Source organism: Rhyacophila brunnea, unplaced genomic scaffold, assembly GCF_057557595.1.
Source record: "Rhyacophila brunnea isolate RB1 unplaced genomic scaffold, BYU_Rbru_1.0 scaffold_17, whole genome shotgun sequence".
Lineage (NCBI taxonomy): Eukaryota > Metazoa > Arthropoda > Insecta > Trichoptera > Rhyacophilidae > Rhyacophila > Rhyacophila brunnea.
In genome coordinates, this window is record NW_028232827.1 from 30,308,320 (window position 1) to 30,326,066 (window position 17,747).

The window sequence follows — 17,747 nt, forward strand, 5'->3', positions numbered from 1 at the left end:
CTGCAATGCCGTGTGTCTGCAGCTTTAGACATCCCAAAATAAAATTAAATAATCGTTGTAACTATATTAATAATATGTTGTATGTGTGTTACAGAAAATACAGTACATATGTTGGTAACCTATTATGGCCCAGTTGGAATCTCTTTGATTATTGATATTGTGTTATTAGTTCGAGCGAGGATATCAAATTTGTACAATGACAAGAGTCTGGCCATACCACATATTGACAGAGACAGAACAAGGTCAGTATTTTTTAAATTTCGCAAACTTTTTGGCATCGCGAGTTATCATTAATGGCCATTGTGGACACCCGGCGATCTTCAACTGTTCACTCTCTTACCCTGGAATCCCAGATGACAAGTCCGGCCCATCGTTATTCCTTCAGCTTGGTGACCTCGTGATGCCTCTGTATAATGATTCCAGTATATCTACAGGCATGGCCCTAACATGGGGGGGTTAACAGAGTTCTAACCTGGAGGCCCGGACTCAGGAGGGGCCCGGCGTGGCGACTCAACCAGATAAGTGAGATAAACGCACATCACAAATTTGCTCTCATAGTAAAAAAAGTTGCCTGCGGCGCTATTTTTTTTCGGTAACGTAATTATTTGAAATTATGTACTTATACGATATAATTTTTAATTGTGTATCGATACTCGACAACTCCACAATTCAAATGGATGTATTAAAAGATACAAAAAAACACTTATGTACACATTATTTTTACTGCGTAGACCATTTGGAAAACGGCTACTGTAGAGCATCACAATGCCTTTATCCTTAGCGATAGGTAGGGGGGAGGCGCCAAAGATCCTAACCTGGGGACCCGCTTCATGGTGAGGGGGCTATGCGCAACCGTATCTAAAACGTATCCGTACTTTTAGACGAAGCGACCAACCACTGCCTTCCATATTTCAAGTATAAGAATATTAAATTACCTACAAACCGCCTTATCTGCATAGCAATAGCGAAGGATGGAGGTAGGCTGTTAAAATCCGCCATAAATAGTCCACATTAAAATTTGTTGGTCATACGTATTTATTTTTATTGAACTAGACTATCATTTACAGATGGTAATAGTTAGTTTTTGAAAATAATTTAAGCCCTGCCTAACCAAACCATAATAATTTTGGTATATTTTGGGCGATACGACAAAATTGTGCACACTTTTTAATTAATACTTATTTGTTTTCGTTGGATTAAAAATACAGATTACACAATAAATATTGTTGGTTGATTTTTTAAATTCATTTAACATAGCCAAAGTTGTGTATGATTTAATTGCATAATTTTAGATATTTTATAGATAGTCGAGTATTTTTTGACTATTATCTATTATGGCATGGTTTTCGCAGGGTTTAATTAATTTAAAAAAGTAACCAACACCATTTGTAAATTGTAGCATCATTTCAATGGAAACAAATACGTAGGTATGACTGACAAAATTAAGTGAGCACTATTTATGGCTGACCTTAAAAGGCTATCTTCACCTGCATCTCGCCACTGCTGCATAGGGTGCAGACCTTAGACTATAGATACATCTAGACGCCACCCGTTGCATTGCTAAATGAGGCCGCGTGCCTTGCGTTTGGTTTGTGAGCGAGCGAACGCATTCGTCTACAAATGTTCGAGACCATAGAACATTTCGCTAGTGCTCGCCCAAAGTGCTCGCACTAGACGCTCAGAATTAAAATATAATTTTCTATTTTTTTACGTTATATAGTATTTTTAAGCGGTCAAAATGCAACCATTAGATAAAGATATCCATAATTTAAGTTATTTTAAAGAAACACTAGGTCACTGATATTAAAATATATAATAAAATACAAATAAATTATCACGAACATGTATCAACTTACTTATGAAACGTAATACCATCTTCTAGCTTATCAGTACGGCTACCACATTTTAAGACAACACACAGAACCATATTTTCTACTTAATTAACCAAAAATTTTTTACCACTGACTTTATGTTTAACACAAAAATATCAATTTTAGCAACACGAGCTCGCAAGTTATCGACGCTATGTGAAGCGTTTCGCCCCGATTTGATGGCGATACTTTTGGAAACTGGCTTGTAGCTAGTAGACCTTTTATCTTACTCTAGCGCGTGTCGCAGAGATTGTAAGGGTGCCGAATACTTTCTCACTCACACTCATGCATCGTTTCTGTTCAGGCCTTGGTGCAGACACACTGCAGTCGATGTGCGCCAATTGGTGATTCGACTGCAATCGGTGTCTTTAGCGTAAAGTGTTTAATTTTGGTGCGTTTTCCAGTAATTCTGAAAAGCTGGAAATACCTAACTGATTTCAGTCAAACTAATTGAATACCTTCTTTCAGGGTTGTGGATTGCATTATTGGAGACGTATTTATAACATTGGGATGGTTACTGGAAATGCTATCATGGATATTTCAGGACTCTGGTGAGATAAGATATGTGGCGATTATGTTCATTTATTGTCAAGGAACATTACTATCGTCGATCTTTTTGAAAGTTCCCATGACATATGCAATGCACAACTATATCAAACAGGTAAGCAACACAGGTGTTAATATTTTGATAATGCCGTTGTTAAACGATAATTTAATATACGATTTGTAAACGAGTTCGCCCATATGAATTCAACACAAGCACAAATCGTCAATATTCAACAAAACCTGACCACCATGTGTATCCATATGGGAAAAACATGCTTTTTGCTATACATCGATCAATATCAGAGTTATTTTTATTTAAATCTAAACTCACCACTATCCGAAATTGTAGAAAGACTTGTAAATTAATGTTGTTTTAAAACGCCTTCACGTTGCGAACAATTGAAGCGCCTAGTTTCAAAAGCCCCTAAAATGATTTTAAGTAGTTTTGAAAAAATGAGAAAAAACATATCTATTAAATCTGCGTACTTCGTGTATTTATTTAATTCCTTACATTCTTAAAGAGTATTTTGGCTTTCCACTTTAGGGGTATTTGAAAAGCACACCCAACCATTTTAGCGGGTTTGGAAATTTACCCAAATTTTTCATCATACGTATTGACGGTTATTGGCGTTTTTTAAAGTTCAATCTTTGGCCACCATATAGGTAACAAAAATATCCATCTAATTACATATCGAACTCAAAATTTTTCAAACACCGTTTTAGTGGCTTTTGAAACTAGGCGCTTCAATTATTTATGTTTTTAGTTTAGATCTATACCTACTTTTAATCTTATCACTAAATTATGGTGAAATATTTTATTCAGTAGGTAATAATAAATTTTAACTGTTGATGTTTATTGTGCTGCTCTTCTTCTTAATATGTAGACCGTGTAGACGTATAATTATATTGTCCTTTGCTATAGTTTGCATGATGCATAATAATAATGATGAATATGAGTTGATTTAAAAAATAAAGATTTTTTTCGCTAATATATGTAGGTTGTAATTATTAGTCTCGGGAGAGACATTATCCAAAACATATCAATTGGCACTTACTGATATAAAGGTTGTGCATTTATATCAAGCTATTAGGTGTTATTGCGTAGATAATAAAAATATTACAATATCACCAAAGGTGATTTCTTGTATATGAGATTGGTATCAATAATTGAATGGTTTATTGAAATTCTATATTGATACATTTAAGGGGGGACATGCTCAGCGTAGGTCAAAATGGAGCTTTTGTTGTATTTTCAAACCATGATCCTGGACATTCCTTAAACGTTGTAGATAATCTATTTATATAATTTTGAAGCCTCTTTATCCTTTATATTTATTTTAAACATTTGATGACTGCATAAAGTATTTTTATTACATAAAATAGTGTTCTTAAAAATCTCTCGCTCTAATGTTTTAGAATATAGTCATATTTCAGTACATCCATGTGCAGTGGTGTTAAGATTTTTTACATTTATTAATTTATAAACGCATTTATAAAACCATTAGTATAATTTATGTCGACATAACCGAGGCAATAACAAAAATCATTATAGAATCTTCGGAAGAGACAGTTGCTGCTGTGGTTGAACGAGTAAGCAAACTTTCAAAGGAAACGTTAGATCTTATGAAACTGCGTAGGAGTACGAAAAGCGAACAACAAGTTGCAAATTATCTCGAGTACTCCACGCTGTGCAAAACTCTACGTAAATACATACGAGAAGATCTTCGTAAGTTCAATATGAACCTTGTAGAATCAATTGTTGCATCAGGAAGGAGCTTACATAAGATCAAGCAGCATCTGTCAATAGGGAGACGGCAGATCACGACACTAAAAGCGCAAAATGGAAGTATCGTGCGTAACTGGGATCATCTACTGGACACTGTTGTAGAGTTTTACAGCGCTCTATACAAAGATGACACTGACATCAATTCAGACCTACTGGTGAACGGAGAATATGGAGATCCTCTTCCCGAGGTTACTACCACAGAGGTGGAATATGCTATAATGTGCATGAAAAGTGGGAAAGCCTCGGGAGAAGATGGGCTGACTATCGATGTTCTCAAACGGGCCGGGAGGACGGTGAGCAAAGTGCTCGCACGTCTGATCACGGCTTGTCTGCACGAAGAGAACATCCCAGAGTCATAGAAAAATGCCTGGATTATTATTCTCCATAAGAAAGGAGACACTGAAGATCTGAAAAACTATCGACCAATTAGTTTACTGCCAATTCTGTATAAGGTTTTCACGAAAATACTCTCAAACCGTTTCGAAACAGTTCTAGACGAGAACCAACCAAGAGAACAAGCCGGATTCAGAAGAGGCTACAGTACTATGGATCAAATACAGGTCGTCAGGGAAATCATAGAGCGCTACCAGGAATACAAACTGCCATTATATCTTGGTTTTATAGACTATGAAAAGGTGTTTGATTCCATCAAAAAATTCTCAATTATAGACGCCCTCAGCAACCAAGGAATTTCCAGACGCTACATAAACATATTGAACAGTAAATACAGTGATGCCACAGCATGCGTGAAACTCCACAAACGATCGTGTAAATTCCCCATTAACAAAGGTGTCCGGCAAGGTGATACCATTTCACCTAAACTATTCACCGCTACTCTTGAGGACTTATTTAGGAAACTTGATTGGGAGGAAAAGGGTGTTCCAATTAATGGGGAGCACCTCAGTCACCTGCGCTTTGCAGATGATATTGTTATACTCTCACAAGACCCGAAAGACCTCCAAGGTAGAATGCAAGAACTCGCGGATGTCAGTCAAACGGTCGGTCTAAAGATAAATGTCTCAAATACAAAAGTGATGAGGAACTGTTTTTCGGACCCTGCGATTATCTGTATTTATGGCAACCAACTCGAGCAAGTCAGCAGCTACGTCTATCTCGGACAGCAGGTGTCCATAGACATAAGCATGCACGATGAAATTTCTCGAAGAACAAAGCTGGGATGGAGTGCTTTCGGACGTCTGAATAGTATCTTCAAGAGTGACCTACCATTATGTCTTAAGCGTAGGGTGTTCAACCAATGTGTGCTACCCGTGCTCACGTATGGCTGCGAGACGTGGACCCTCAACACGAGATATGTCCAAAGGCTAAATGGAGAGGTGTATGTTGGGCATCACGCGAAAGGACCGTAAGAGAAAAGAATGGGTTAGGAAGCAGACAGGAGTACGCGATGTAATAGACGTTGCCAAACAGCTGAAATGGAGATGGGCGGGGCACATTGCTCGCCGAAAGGACGGCCGCTGGACAAATGCCGTCATCAAGTGGTACCCAAGGGGCACGAAACGGCGACAGGGTCGCCCTAAAAGCCGCTGGATTGACGAACTGGTAAAGTTCGGCGGAAATACGTGGCAGCGGACGACACAGGACCGAGAGAGTTGGAGAAAGCTTGGGGAGGCCTTCCTCCAGCAGTGGATTAACCCCGGCTGACGATGATGTCGACATTATTATAGTGAAATATGTACGATAAAAAATTATATTGATAATCTCTGTGATCCCAAATTTGACAAGAATTAGGCATTTTATTATAAAAAAAATGAGCAAGTTATTATTACATTAACACATTAACACATTTGAAGATAATTCTAAAGATACTAATTATAAGCCATGTTTTTGACCATTCAAGTGTGATAAACATCTTACGAATAATGATTGCTTTATAATAATTATTGACCTAAGAGTAAGATAGTGTTTTTTTGAAATACGCCATTTCTTTTGGCATTCCCCAGTGGTTAAGCTACAACATAAGGCCATAGCCATAAATTGACAAACTAAAACTGAAGAAGTGAGTAATGCCAAAAGAAATGGCGTATTTAAAAAAAAACACTACCTTATTCTTAGGTCAATAATTAATACAATGCCTAATTCTTGTCAAATTTGAGATCACAGAGATTATCAATATAATTTTTTATCGTAAATATTTCACTATAAAAATGTCGACATAAATATTATACTAATGGTTTTATAAATGCGTTTAAAAATTAATAAACGTAAAAAATCCACTGCACATGCATGTACTGAAATATGACTATATTCTAAAACATTAGAGCCAGAGGTTTAAAAGAATACTCTTTTATGTAATAAAAATACTTTATGCAGTCATCAAATGTTTAAAATAAATATAAAGCAAAACAAGGCTTCAAAATTATATAAATAGATTATCTACAACGTTTAAGGAATGTCCAGGATCATGGTTTGAAAATACAATAAAAGCTCCGTTTTGACCTACGCTGAGCATGTCCGCCCTTAATTAACGAAATCACTATTTTAATAATATCTTAGATATTGGATATGAATAATATGATGGAGTTCATATTACGTCAGAAACTTCATGATTTATACGTAATATTGTATGTATATTGCCTCAACCATCAAGTGTATGGGTAGGGAATCCAATCCCGAGCCAAAATTCTGATCCCGGGATTTCGGGATTACAATTTGACAATCCCGGGACTGGTCCTGGGATTGGCATTTTTTACATTGTAAATATAAAATTTTTATATTCACAAATAACATTGATAAAATCGGTTAAAAATAAATCTGGTATAATTTATACTATTTAAGACATTTATTGTTAATATTGTATATCTACGTTCAATCTTGGAATAACATAAGTTTAATGGAGTAAATAATATTGCAATATAAATAATAATGTGAATTTAATATGAGATTGCTATTTCTGATAGTAAAGGCTTAACGAATGGATTAGCGAGATTTAAAATAGTAAAGCAAATAATCATGGCGTACGTATGACCTTTCCGCTTCATAAATCTAATTAGCCAGCCAAATATGAAACTGCCGTAAAACGTATGAGATCATGGTGGAATTACTTTGTTAAAAGTGCGAAGCATTGTTTTTTCCAATCTTTCTTATTTTTAATAAATTATGTGAAAAAATAAAATGAATCGGAAACTTACATATGGGTGTAAATCAAACTTCATTCAAACTCAGTTTATTTATAATGTAGTAATTTTTTATTATAAGTGTTTTTTCTCTTATATTTTTGCTTTTATTTTATGTTCCATAAAAATTGATAAAAAAATCAATCCCGAAATCCCGGGATTATGTTTATCAATCCCGGGATTCATAGGTATCGAAAATAGCTCGGGATCCCGGGGTTGGAATCCCTATGTATGGGATACAGGATACAGCATATGCCTACGTGCTAAGTCGAGCGAAAAGCTGTGCATAATAATATTATATATCGTTACCTAGTTAGTTAATTATTAGATTATGTGATATGATATCTATACACCAGTTTCACCAAAAATAGATATATATTTGATAGTGCATTTCCTATATTAAACTGATTAAATATCTTCTTGGTTGCCTCCATTGAGAAGATAGTACAATTAATACTGGGTATAAAATATAAATCAAGGGGTGATAGGTACTCGTACCATATGAAGATTGTCGACAGTTTGTTGCTGTCATTTGAACAGTAAATTAATCGTTGAACTATCAAATCTATCCGTAATAAGTATAATTATTTGTACCTACTATTTGTTCAAGTCTAAGTCGAAAAACGTATAAAATATTGTGTGGAAAAACTGCCGCTATGAAATTACCCTATTTATCATATTATTAGTAAGTTAGACCCTTTTTATAGGGACGCCTTCAATTATCAAGCCCAATCATAAAATACCAAAGGTTCCACATCAAAACAACATGGCCGCTTGACTAGGTCATAGTAGTAGCATAGGTACTGTATGGCATAATGTGAAAATATTCATTCTTACGTTTGTTGACTAACAAAACGTATTTACCTATCGTTATGTTATTATCCAAGTCGCACATGAAGTGATAAAATCTTAGACTATAGATACGATAAAATGGTTAAAATAATCACTTCTTCTGTTCCTTCTGCAGATTATATTGTGTAAAACAACCAGCTGTGTGCAGAAATCAGAAAAAGAAGACCCGCCTATTGCTCGAATTGATAGCGTTATGTTTACCAAATCATATGTGAACACTGGTGCCACATCCATACATGAAGAATATATTTAATGATTGTCAAGAATGTTCCTATTGGGAGTTTTTAACGTCAAAATTTCGAGGGCTGGTAGTCAAATAACATTATCTACTTAAAACCTGTTTTAAATTTTAATTGTTTGTAAATAGTGAGATCGAATTGTTCTGCTTCCTACAATCATCAAGAGGTTTAATACATAATTATTGATGTTTTAGATGACTATTCTAGCCGGTGTTAAAAATTTTGTTGATGTGTTTATTTTTCTAGATTGCATAATTTGCTTATGTATAGGTATTATTTGAATATACATATGCACTTTTATCCATGAATTATTAGTTATAAGTTATAATCTATGGTTGTAAGAAAAACTAGAGTGATTAGACTGTTTATGTGTTGGTGTTAATCGGAGTATTATTTACAAATACGGCTCGTTCCAATATTGTTGAAAAAATAACCTTGAATGACATTGTGTAAAGAAAAATACACATTTAAAGAATTTTTTAGACAGCAGTCTCAAACCCAGCTTTATTACATACAAAATATCAAATAAAATAGAGCGAAATTTTCAAATGTGGCTAATTTCATAATCATTTATTTTCAAAGACGGCTCGTTCCGCGTTAGGGTGCAGACACACGACATTGCAGTCGGTGTGCGTTGACGTAGGTCTTATTTGATTTCAATTGCATCCTATTAGAATTTAATTAGACGCGCATCCACTGGAATGTCGTGAGTCTGCGCCCTTAGTCAGCAGGAGATCAATTTTTACTTTCAAACTCAGCTTGATACAAACAAAATGTAAATAGATTCTTTATGAATATAAAAATTAATAAGTTTCCCTTTGTTTTCTAATTCAAATATACTTATTGCTCTACAAATGAAGTAAAAAATTATACAAATTAGTCTTTTATTAGTCTTCAAAACAGTTTATTGCATTCTGCTACAAAATAGTATGTTTTTTGGAACGTACCGTGTTTGCAAATAGTAACCTCATTTTAATAGTTACAAAATCTACTATTAGAAATTAAGAAATATGGGGAGCTAAATGAAATGCTTCCAGTATTTTATACCTGTGTATTATTTCATTTTATAATATATAATCTAGACAATTTTAAAATAAGACATTAAATTGTATTGTGAAATATTTATCAATGTTACTGTATATTTAATTGGTACAAACGCGGAGTTAGCAATTATACGATTCCATCAATTACTAATAAAAAACAAAATCAATTTATTGGTACCTTCAAATCGCTTCAAAATAAAATTTAACCTACAGACCTACAAACTTATCTGTAGAATGGCCAAATATGGAACTACAAACTACCATATGACAGAATGTCAGATTTTGTCCAGTTACGAGTCTTGATTGGGTAGTCTTCGACAGTGGCTCTCCTATCCAATTCTTCAGATAAGTTAGTATGTCTGTAAGTGGCCTAATTTTCTTGCCATTTATAATAATATACTGCACCCATAGACTATAATTTATTATTTTCTCATATTCCATAGGCTACGGATTTGAATTTGACAGTTGAGTCGAATTCACAATAATATGACGATCTGTATTTTGATTCAGTACATTGGTCAGATAGTTTGAGAGAAGGACCGAAAGTATTCATAGCAAAAGTATCATTGTGGAGTACATAACTAGCATTTTTTTTTTAAATTATATTATTAAACTTGATGTGTCTGGATCGTTATAACATTGACTTTAATGTTTAATTCTGTAAGTAACCTAAATGTAATCTGAGTTATTCAAAAACCGCAACGTTTTCAATCGAAACAAAAATAAATGGTAGGTAATTATTACATTTAAAATGCACGTACTGCTAATTATAAACTAGATATAAGAATAACTATTTTTAAATTTGCTAATAATCCAGATTATGTGTCTCTCGGTTCCAGATTTTTCCACCCCAGATCATTGCTAACTTCACTGTTGTGTCAGTTATAGAGCCACTTACAGACCTACAAACTTATCTGTAGAATGGCCAAAAAATGGAACTACAAGCTACCATATGACGCCATTTTGAAAATTTCATTCGAATGTAATATTTTGTCCAGTTCAGAGATTTGATTGGGTAGTTTTTCGACAGTGGCTCCCCCAACCCATCCTTCAGATAAGTTTGTAGGAGCGGAATGCAGAAACATTTGTCATAACTAAAATTTCCTTAGCAGAAAACACAATGCAGAAACATTGTCCTTAGTTAATACCATATTTAAAAATTCTCTTTCCTATAGTTTAGGTAAATTATTTTATAATTGTTAAACGATGACAAAATTATGACAACTGCATTTTATAAATGCAATAACTATAAATACATATTAATATTTAATTATAATACTCTTATGTTTCCGTTATAAGTTATTATACGTGATTCCACAGGCACTGCAAGATATTTTTTTATTATGATAACACTAGCGTCAAGTGTCATTCTATCATCTGGCATCTTGTATTTCTGCCGACTGGCGTATAAAAGTAAAATAATATTCTGCAAGTACATGCCAAACGAATTAACACTATCAATATCCATATTGAGATAAATTGTTAAATGAATATGAGTGTATGGACTGTTTTATAGCACGCGAATTTATTTTGACAGCAGCTGTCAGTGGTAAAATGGTAATACGGAAAGTGGCGTGTTCATAACAAAAGTTGTCTATGGTTAAGGTTTCCTTAACTCTATACTCAGTATAGTCTATAGTTAAGTCATCCTTTTCGGCGACTTATCCTTAGGATCGAAATCTTAGATTGTGCATGCCGCTCTAGGTCTGTAGGTATTATGACATTCGGCAACTAAAATTATTCACTAATAATTAAACTTAATAAGAATAATAGAATAATAATTCCCTATTCCTAAATTATTTATATTGATAATGGAAAGCATCAATCTAGAATTTTAATTTAATGGTGACTGATTTATAAATGTTTTGTTGATTAGTTCACAGAAAAAAAATCTTGAGGATGTTAATAATTAAGTATTGCATTTACTATTGAGAGACTGATACATTCATGATTAAAGACTGGATTACTGAATTGTTAGAATTTGGATGTTATATTGCAGGGTCCGCGAACCTTTTTACGTACGTATGCCAAAATTTCCCAAATATTATTTTTTGACTGTCTGACGTGCCGTTTAGTTTTTCATAGGGAAGAAATGTAAAAATGTGAGAATTCTATTAAAAAACGTTAAAAATTATAATTGAGTTCTTGACTATTATTGGTTCTCTACGCACAAATTGAGGCCAGAATTGCTCCGATCAGACGAGGCATTCTCTCGCTACTATGGTCCCAACTCTCGAGCATTACAAAATGATTGTAAATTGATCAAAATCAGAGGTTCACGGCGTGGCTTCCCCCGCCACCTGATACGGTCAGTGCGATAATATTATCTGTGACGCATAAAACCCACGGACCGACTCATGCAAATTAAATTAAACGTAATGCTTATTCTTGAAAAGCATCTGCCTGCTATTAGTTTATACAATGCGATCTGTCATTTATGTATGATAATTCGTCGTTGCCGTTTGCGCATCGATTAATAAATATTATTGGTAAACATAGTATTAAACATCGAATAAAAGACGCATGGCCATGTCGACATTATTTTTTAATATTATACAGGTAATATGTCTATGGGTAAAGCTTTTTTGTGAAAAAGAATATTTCTTAAATATATCTATTTTTTTTTCTCTTCAGCTTAAAACATTTGCATACCATAGGTTTGCCATCCCTGTTATATTATCAACCTGCATATTACTTGAACCAAATATTTCATGTATGTAATCATTTGAGTACTTAGTCAACCAATGGTATTGAGTGATTCTAGTGGGTGTTGACCAAAATATTGATTTAAATTTAGTGAATATTAATGTTTCTGCAAAGACTGACTGATGTCAATTAGATAGAATATTAAAAAAAAAAAAAAAAACCATCAATCAGTATTCGTAGAAAAGGATTTGAAATAAGATTATTTTTATAACCAATAAGAAAATATCCATATGAATATACCTAAATAAGTCGATAAATTAACTATTTCGTTAAACGCCCCTCAGGCCCTCTATGCGTAGACGTCTGCGTTGACACAAGGTCTTATTTGATTCCAATTTATTACATCCGATTAGAATCATCTATTGCCGTAAGTCTGCGCCAATTGAAAAATTACCCTCCTGCAGGGCTATTCAAAATAGTTAACACGGTAACACGTTTCAGTCATTTTTATTGCTCTAAAATATCACGGATATCAGTATCACTCAGAGCCATTCCATAAACAAGGCGGTTATCTACAATAATTTGTTAACACACAGCACTGCGTCTCACTTGATTTCAAATGAATCCGATTAGAATTAAATACGACATCTTAAAAATATTTTGCAGTAGCTACTATTCAGTTCTCTTTTAACGAGATCGTGACCGGCCGTGTTAAAAAAACATCACGTCTGACAGTTAACTTCTCGGGATAATAATTAACTGCCTGAATACAACATAATATCATATTTATTACCGTTTTTATTCATTTTGGAGTTAAGTCAGGGCTCGATATGGACCGGAGCGCCGTTCCAGTTCATAAAATTTCTAAAATTATCGCTCCGTTTTGTTGAAAAAAAAATTTTGACCGTCTGAGGAAGACAAGTCATATAACAATGAATCTTATAAAATTAAACACTTATAAAATACACTTAAAATTAGAAAATTTTGTATTTATATATTTATCTGTGTAAATAAATGTTCGTAAAATTATCGAGCGCTCCGGTTCGTAAAATTTTCCATTTCGAGTGTTGAGTTAAGTCAGGGTTTCCCAAACTTTTTCTGCAATGGAACACTTTTTTAGGTTGGGTAATTCCTACTAGTAAGAATTTAATTTTTTTTTATTAAAACACATTATTTATTTTAAATATATAACTATAATATAATAAAGTTTCACATAAAATAATATACTTAAACATAAAAATGTGAATAAATTAAGCACTTAATGACTTTGATGATTTTGAGTTCTTGAATTGCATATCTTCTTGATATCAGGCACAATATTGGTAATTTGCATTCTAATATCTGGTGTGTCATCGAGCCTGTTCCTGCACTTTGACTTCAATGCAGTCATTGATATACTACTAGATGAGGAGTTCCCAATACAAGTGTCATTTTAAAAATGTACCACAAAAGAAGATATTACGAATATCGTCTAATAATATTTCCTTGTAGGTAGGTATAATGCGTTAAGACCGTTAACATGGATTCCCGAATTTCACGCGTATTGCCCTGGCTGTAAAACTAAATTTGCGTTCTTGGAATAGTGAGCCTCAGGGTGCTGCAACCCAAAGCTTTCAAGCTACCAAAAATTCATGTCTGAGCGGACAGAGCAAGTGGTCATGCGCTGACTATTAGTTAGAGTAAGATGCAAGCTAGATCGGGCTTACTCATAATTATTGCCAGGTCGTTTTAGAGACAAATATTAAGTGAGCTTATATCGAGTTAAGTCCGCTGATATTAAAACAGTAAGTTTTAACACTGGCCGAGTCGCTGAAAATCGGGCGTCATTTTAAGAAGCATATGATTCAACCAGTAGTATATCAATGGATGCAGTATAAAAAGAAAATCCTGTTCGTATAAATAGGTTGTAGAAAACGGAAGTAAAACAATAATAGCTTGTTTTGAAAAATTGGGGTACTCTTCTGACAAACTCAACCAGAAATCATTTAAAGGCTCATCTGTGTATTTTTGTTTCAAATCAGAGTCACTAATTAAATCAATTATTAGATTAGTCACTTGCGCTTAAGCCTACGGGTTTAGCTGTCACGTCAAATGTATTCCGAACCCATGAATCGTACTTACTAATTTTCGGAAAATATTTGTTTTCAAGTTACGTGTGTGTTCTAAAAATACTTTGGAAATTTCTTCATCTACTTTAAAATTTAATGTAATGAAAAAAGATGGGAGGTCCTGGAGCCTTATGTTAGAACTTACGAGTTGTAGTCGCCCGGTCGACATGACGTCATATGACATCATTGTGACGTACTACCGGAGTGATAATAGCATTCGAGAAAATAACGTTAGTCAAATGCTGGCGTTATTCATTGTCCCCATACACAAATATGTGTTTCAGCATAATAATATCTATGGTGAGCAGTGTGTGTTGGGCGGCTTGCCTCGAGCGTGTATTGGCTGACGTCACAATTACGTCATGTCGTCGGGTGACTTGATATCACTGGTTAGAACATAGGGCTGCTGTACTTAGATACTTGACGTCATAAACATCAGTGGAGATTGATCATCACTCGCCTTTCAATATGAAGTAGATTATTTACTTATTTTACTTCTACTTAGTAAAAGATCTTTAAATGTGTTGCAGTGTTTTCCAAATTATCGCGGAACACCTATTCAGGTTCCGCGGAACATAGTTTGGGAAACCCTGAGCTAATTGATATGTTAGATATGGCAGCTTTTTGTATGTTTCTTTGCCGATTCCAACGAAAAATAAAATAGGTATATTCCAATGAAAGTAAAGACTTTTGAATGTAGGAGTTTGAATGAAAACTAAGTTTAAGCGTTACAGATATAAAATAAAGGTTGAATGCATTTTAAACCGTCTGAAGACATCAGCCAACAAAGCATACACATCATGGATTATGATAGTGCATCAGCACAGTGGAAAGAGATTATCTGAAAACGATATTACTGCTGTTGGGTGCCCAGACTATCACTGGCGTATGTTATGACATTGACGTCACTTAATAAATAAGGTTTATTTTCTATGTTTGCGGAGCACAAATTGCATAATATGTAGGGGAACCTGTTGGACCTCGGACCTATTTTCTGTTTTTGATTTTTCATAAATTACTGGTTATAGGTAAAATTGCCAACTTTAGTTGGTTTGATTTTAGCATCTGTTGCGCATGCTTTGATACATGTATCAAATTAAATATCTTGATATTTATTGTGATTTTAGGCCATATAAAAAAATGTGAATTTAGATCCAAGGTACAACAGGGGTGTTGTACCTCGAACATATGAAGGTTGTACCTTGGACATACATTTAAAAATCTTAATAAGGGGACATTTAGGTACCTATGCTAAATAAAAACACAGATTTATTAAATTCGTATTCGCTTGTTTATTACGACAAAAGAAAATAAGCTTTTTACAAATATATTTTATGGAACAGAAGAACATTTTTTCATAACAGTTATACTTAATTATAAACCATAATTATCTTAATTAGAATTAGGTAGATATTATAACACATAAAATGAATCGTATTTAATAATAAAACCTCAATTATCTCTTCCTTATCACCATAATACTTGACCATTTCCTTAACTTGATAAATGTAGATTTAAAATTTAGATTGGCATTTTTCAGGTAGTAGAATTTTCTGGATTACGTCACCTCAAGGATAATTCTTCGAGTCGATGTTCTCCGACCATTTCCAACCCTTTAGTGATTTTTGCATTGAGCTAATCTTGGCTCCTTGGCTAGAAAATAATTATTCTCTTTCATAAAGAAAAATTGCAAAATCCCCCACTTGATATTCTAAATTCAGTGTAGATTAAAATTCATCTGGAAATTCTTGAGGTCCTTCTTAATCGCTGGAGTCTTGAAGTGCAAAATTATCAGCCGATGACTCTGCTGATGAAGATTCGAAACTAACTAATAGCCTTTTCTTAACAGCAGAAACTTTTTTAAGAACTTAATTAGTTTTTTTCGATGGAATAATATTTTAAGTCTTCGCCAGCTTGGTTTTCTTCTTATCCTCGATTCTTAATTTCTCCGGTGTATCAATCAGACTACGAGATCGACCCTTTTCTCGCCCCTGGCGATTATTTTTCCGCGGGGCAGCTTTGGGGTGAGGTCTTATCATAGAAGGCATACTGCAAAGATGCAGCTTCTGCAATGTATTGCAGCAACATATTATGTTCTTCTTCTACACTGAAAATTTTCTTTAAAGCAAGATTTTCATAAAGGGTGCAGGCTTTTCAGTATTTTCAAAATGATGAATATACTTTCTTATTGTGCTTCTGAGTAACCCGTTTAGTTTCGGAGCTCTGTTCAGCGTATATTTATGTTATTTTATTAAACGGATCGCACTGTGTATTTTTTCGTTATCCGGGCGAACCCTCTTGATTCCTGTCTTGATACGTACGAGGCATATTAAGTAAACACCTGGAACAAGTTTAAACAATAGTTTGAATTAAATTGAATGTTTAAATGAATGAACAATACTAATCATAGTCATACACAATATGGGTGGCAAACGCGTTGTACCTTGGACATGTTCGAGGTACAACGCATTTTTTATGTCCAAGGTACAACACCACGCCAAAATGACAAAAACAATTAATAGTTTTTTTAGGTAAGGAATACAAAATCTATAATAACCCAATGTTATGGACATATGAAATTTAATTCAATTACACTATTACTTATTCACACAAGAAACATAGTATGGCATATATTTACAAAAAAAAAAATGAAAAAAACTTACTTTTACGAACGAAAATTTTCAAACTCACTTCACATAAACACGCGTGCCGCTTGCCGTCTGAAACTAGCGTTAATTATCCACCAAGATGAAGGTGTTTAAACTACTATTGTAAATTTTAAGATAAAATGGCGCCAACATACAAAAACATGCATGTGTTCGAGGTACAACCCTGTCCAAGGTACAACAGCTTCCCCTACTCGTATGTTACCTATGTATCTGATTTAGCAGTGGCGAGGAGTGGTGGTAGGCTGTTACGATTCGAAATAAATAGTGCACACTAAGCTTTACCAGTCATACTTATTTGTTTTAATTGAACTAAGAATAAAATTTGCAGGTGGTGCTGGTTAGTTTTCAAAATTTAATTAAACCCTGCCGAAACCAAACCACAATAGTTTAGGAATGCTATGGGCGATCCAACAAAAATAGTGTACATTTTTTCAGTCATACTTATTTGTTTTCGTTTAATTAAGAATATATATTAGGTACAGATGGTGTTGGTTAGTTTATTAACTTAGTATTAACTAGTTGATAACTATGTTCAACGAAATTGCTTCGGGTTTGATATATTCCACCTACGTGCGGATGAGTATAGGTGGACGTTGTTTTATAAATTCTTAAAATAGGGTCTGCTTAACTCATCCGGTGTACTTCCTTGTACCTATCTAATTTATATTTTCATGTACATATTTGTACTCTTTTTCTCTTTTGTATGTATCTCTTTTTTAATGTAACACTTACTGTTTTAAGTATACTTCTTTGTTTCTATATGTCATGTTGTGAACGTCTTAAACTTATAATTTGTAATGTCTACAATATGTTAAAAATAAATTGAAATTGAAATTGAAAATTGAAAAAATTA

At 33.9% G+C, this 17,747-nt stretch overlaps 1 protein-coding gene across 1 annotated transcript in view; it reads left to right on the forward strand.

Moving 5' to 3' along the window:
- Nucleotides 1–9,641, forward strand: part of LOC147073941 (uncharacterized) — a 49,897-nt gene extending 40,256 nt beyond the window's left edge. Inside the window, exons 7-9 of the mRNA XM_085944475.1 lie at nucleotides 95–242; nucleotides 2,340–2,532; nucleotides 8,305–9,641. Of these exons, the coding sequence (XP_085800601.1) occupies nucleotides 95–242; nucleotides 2,340–2,532; nucleotides 8,305–8,442 (479 nt within the window). The 3' untranslated portion in view covers nucleotides 8,443–9,641. The remainder of the gene's footprint in view (nucleotides 1–94; nucleotides 243–2,339; nucleotides 2,533–8,304) is intronic.
- Nucleotides 9,642–17,747: the final 8,106 nt, after the last annotated feature.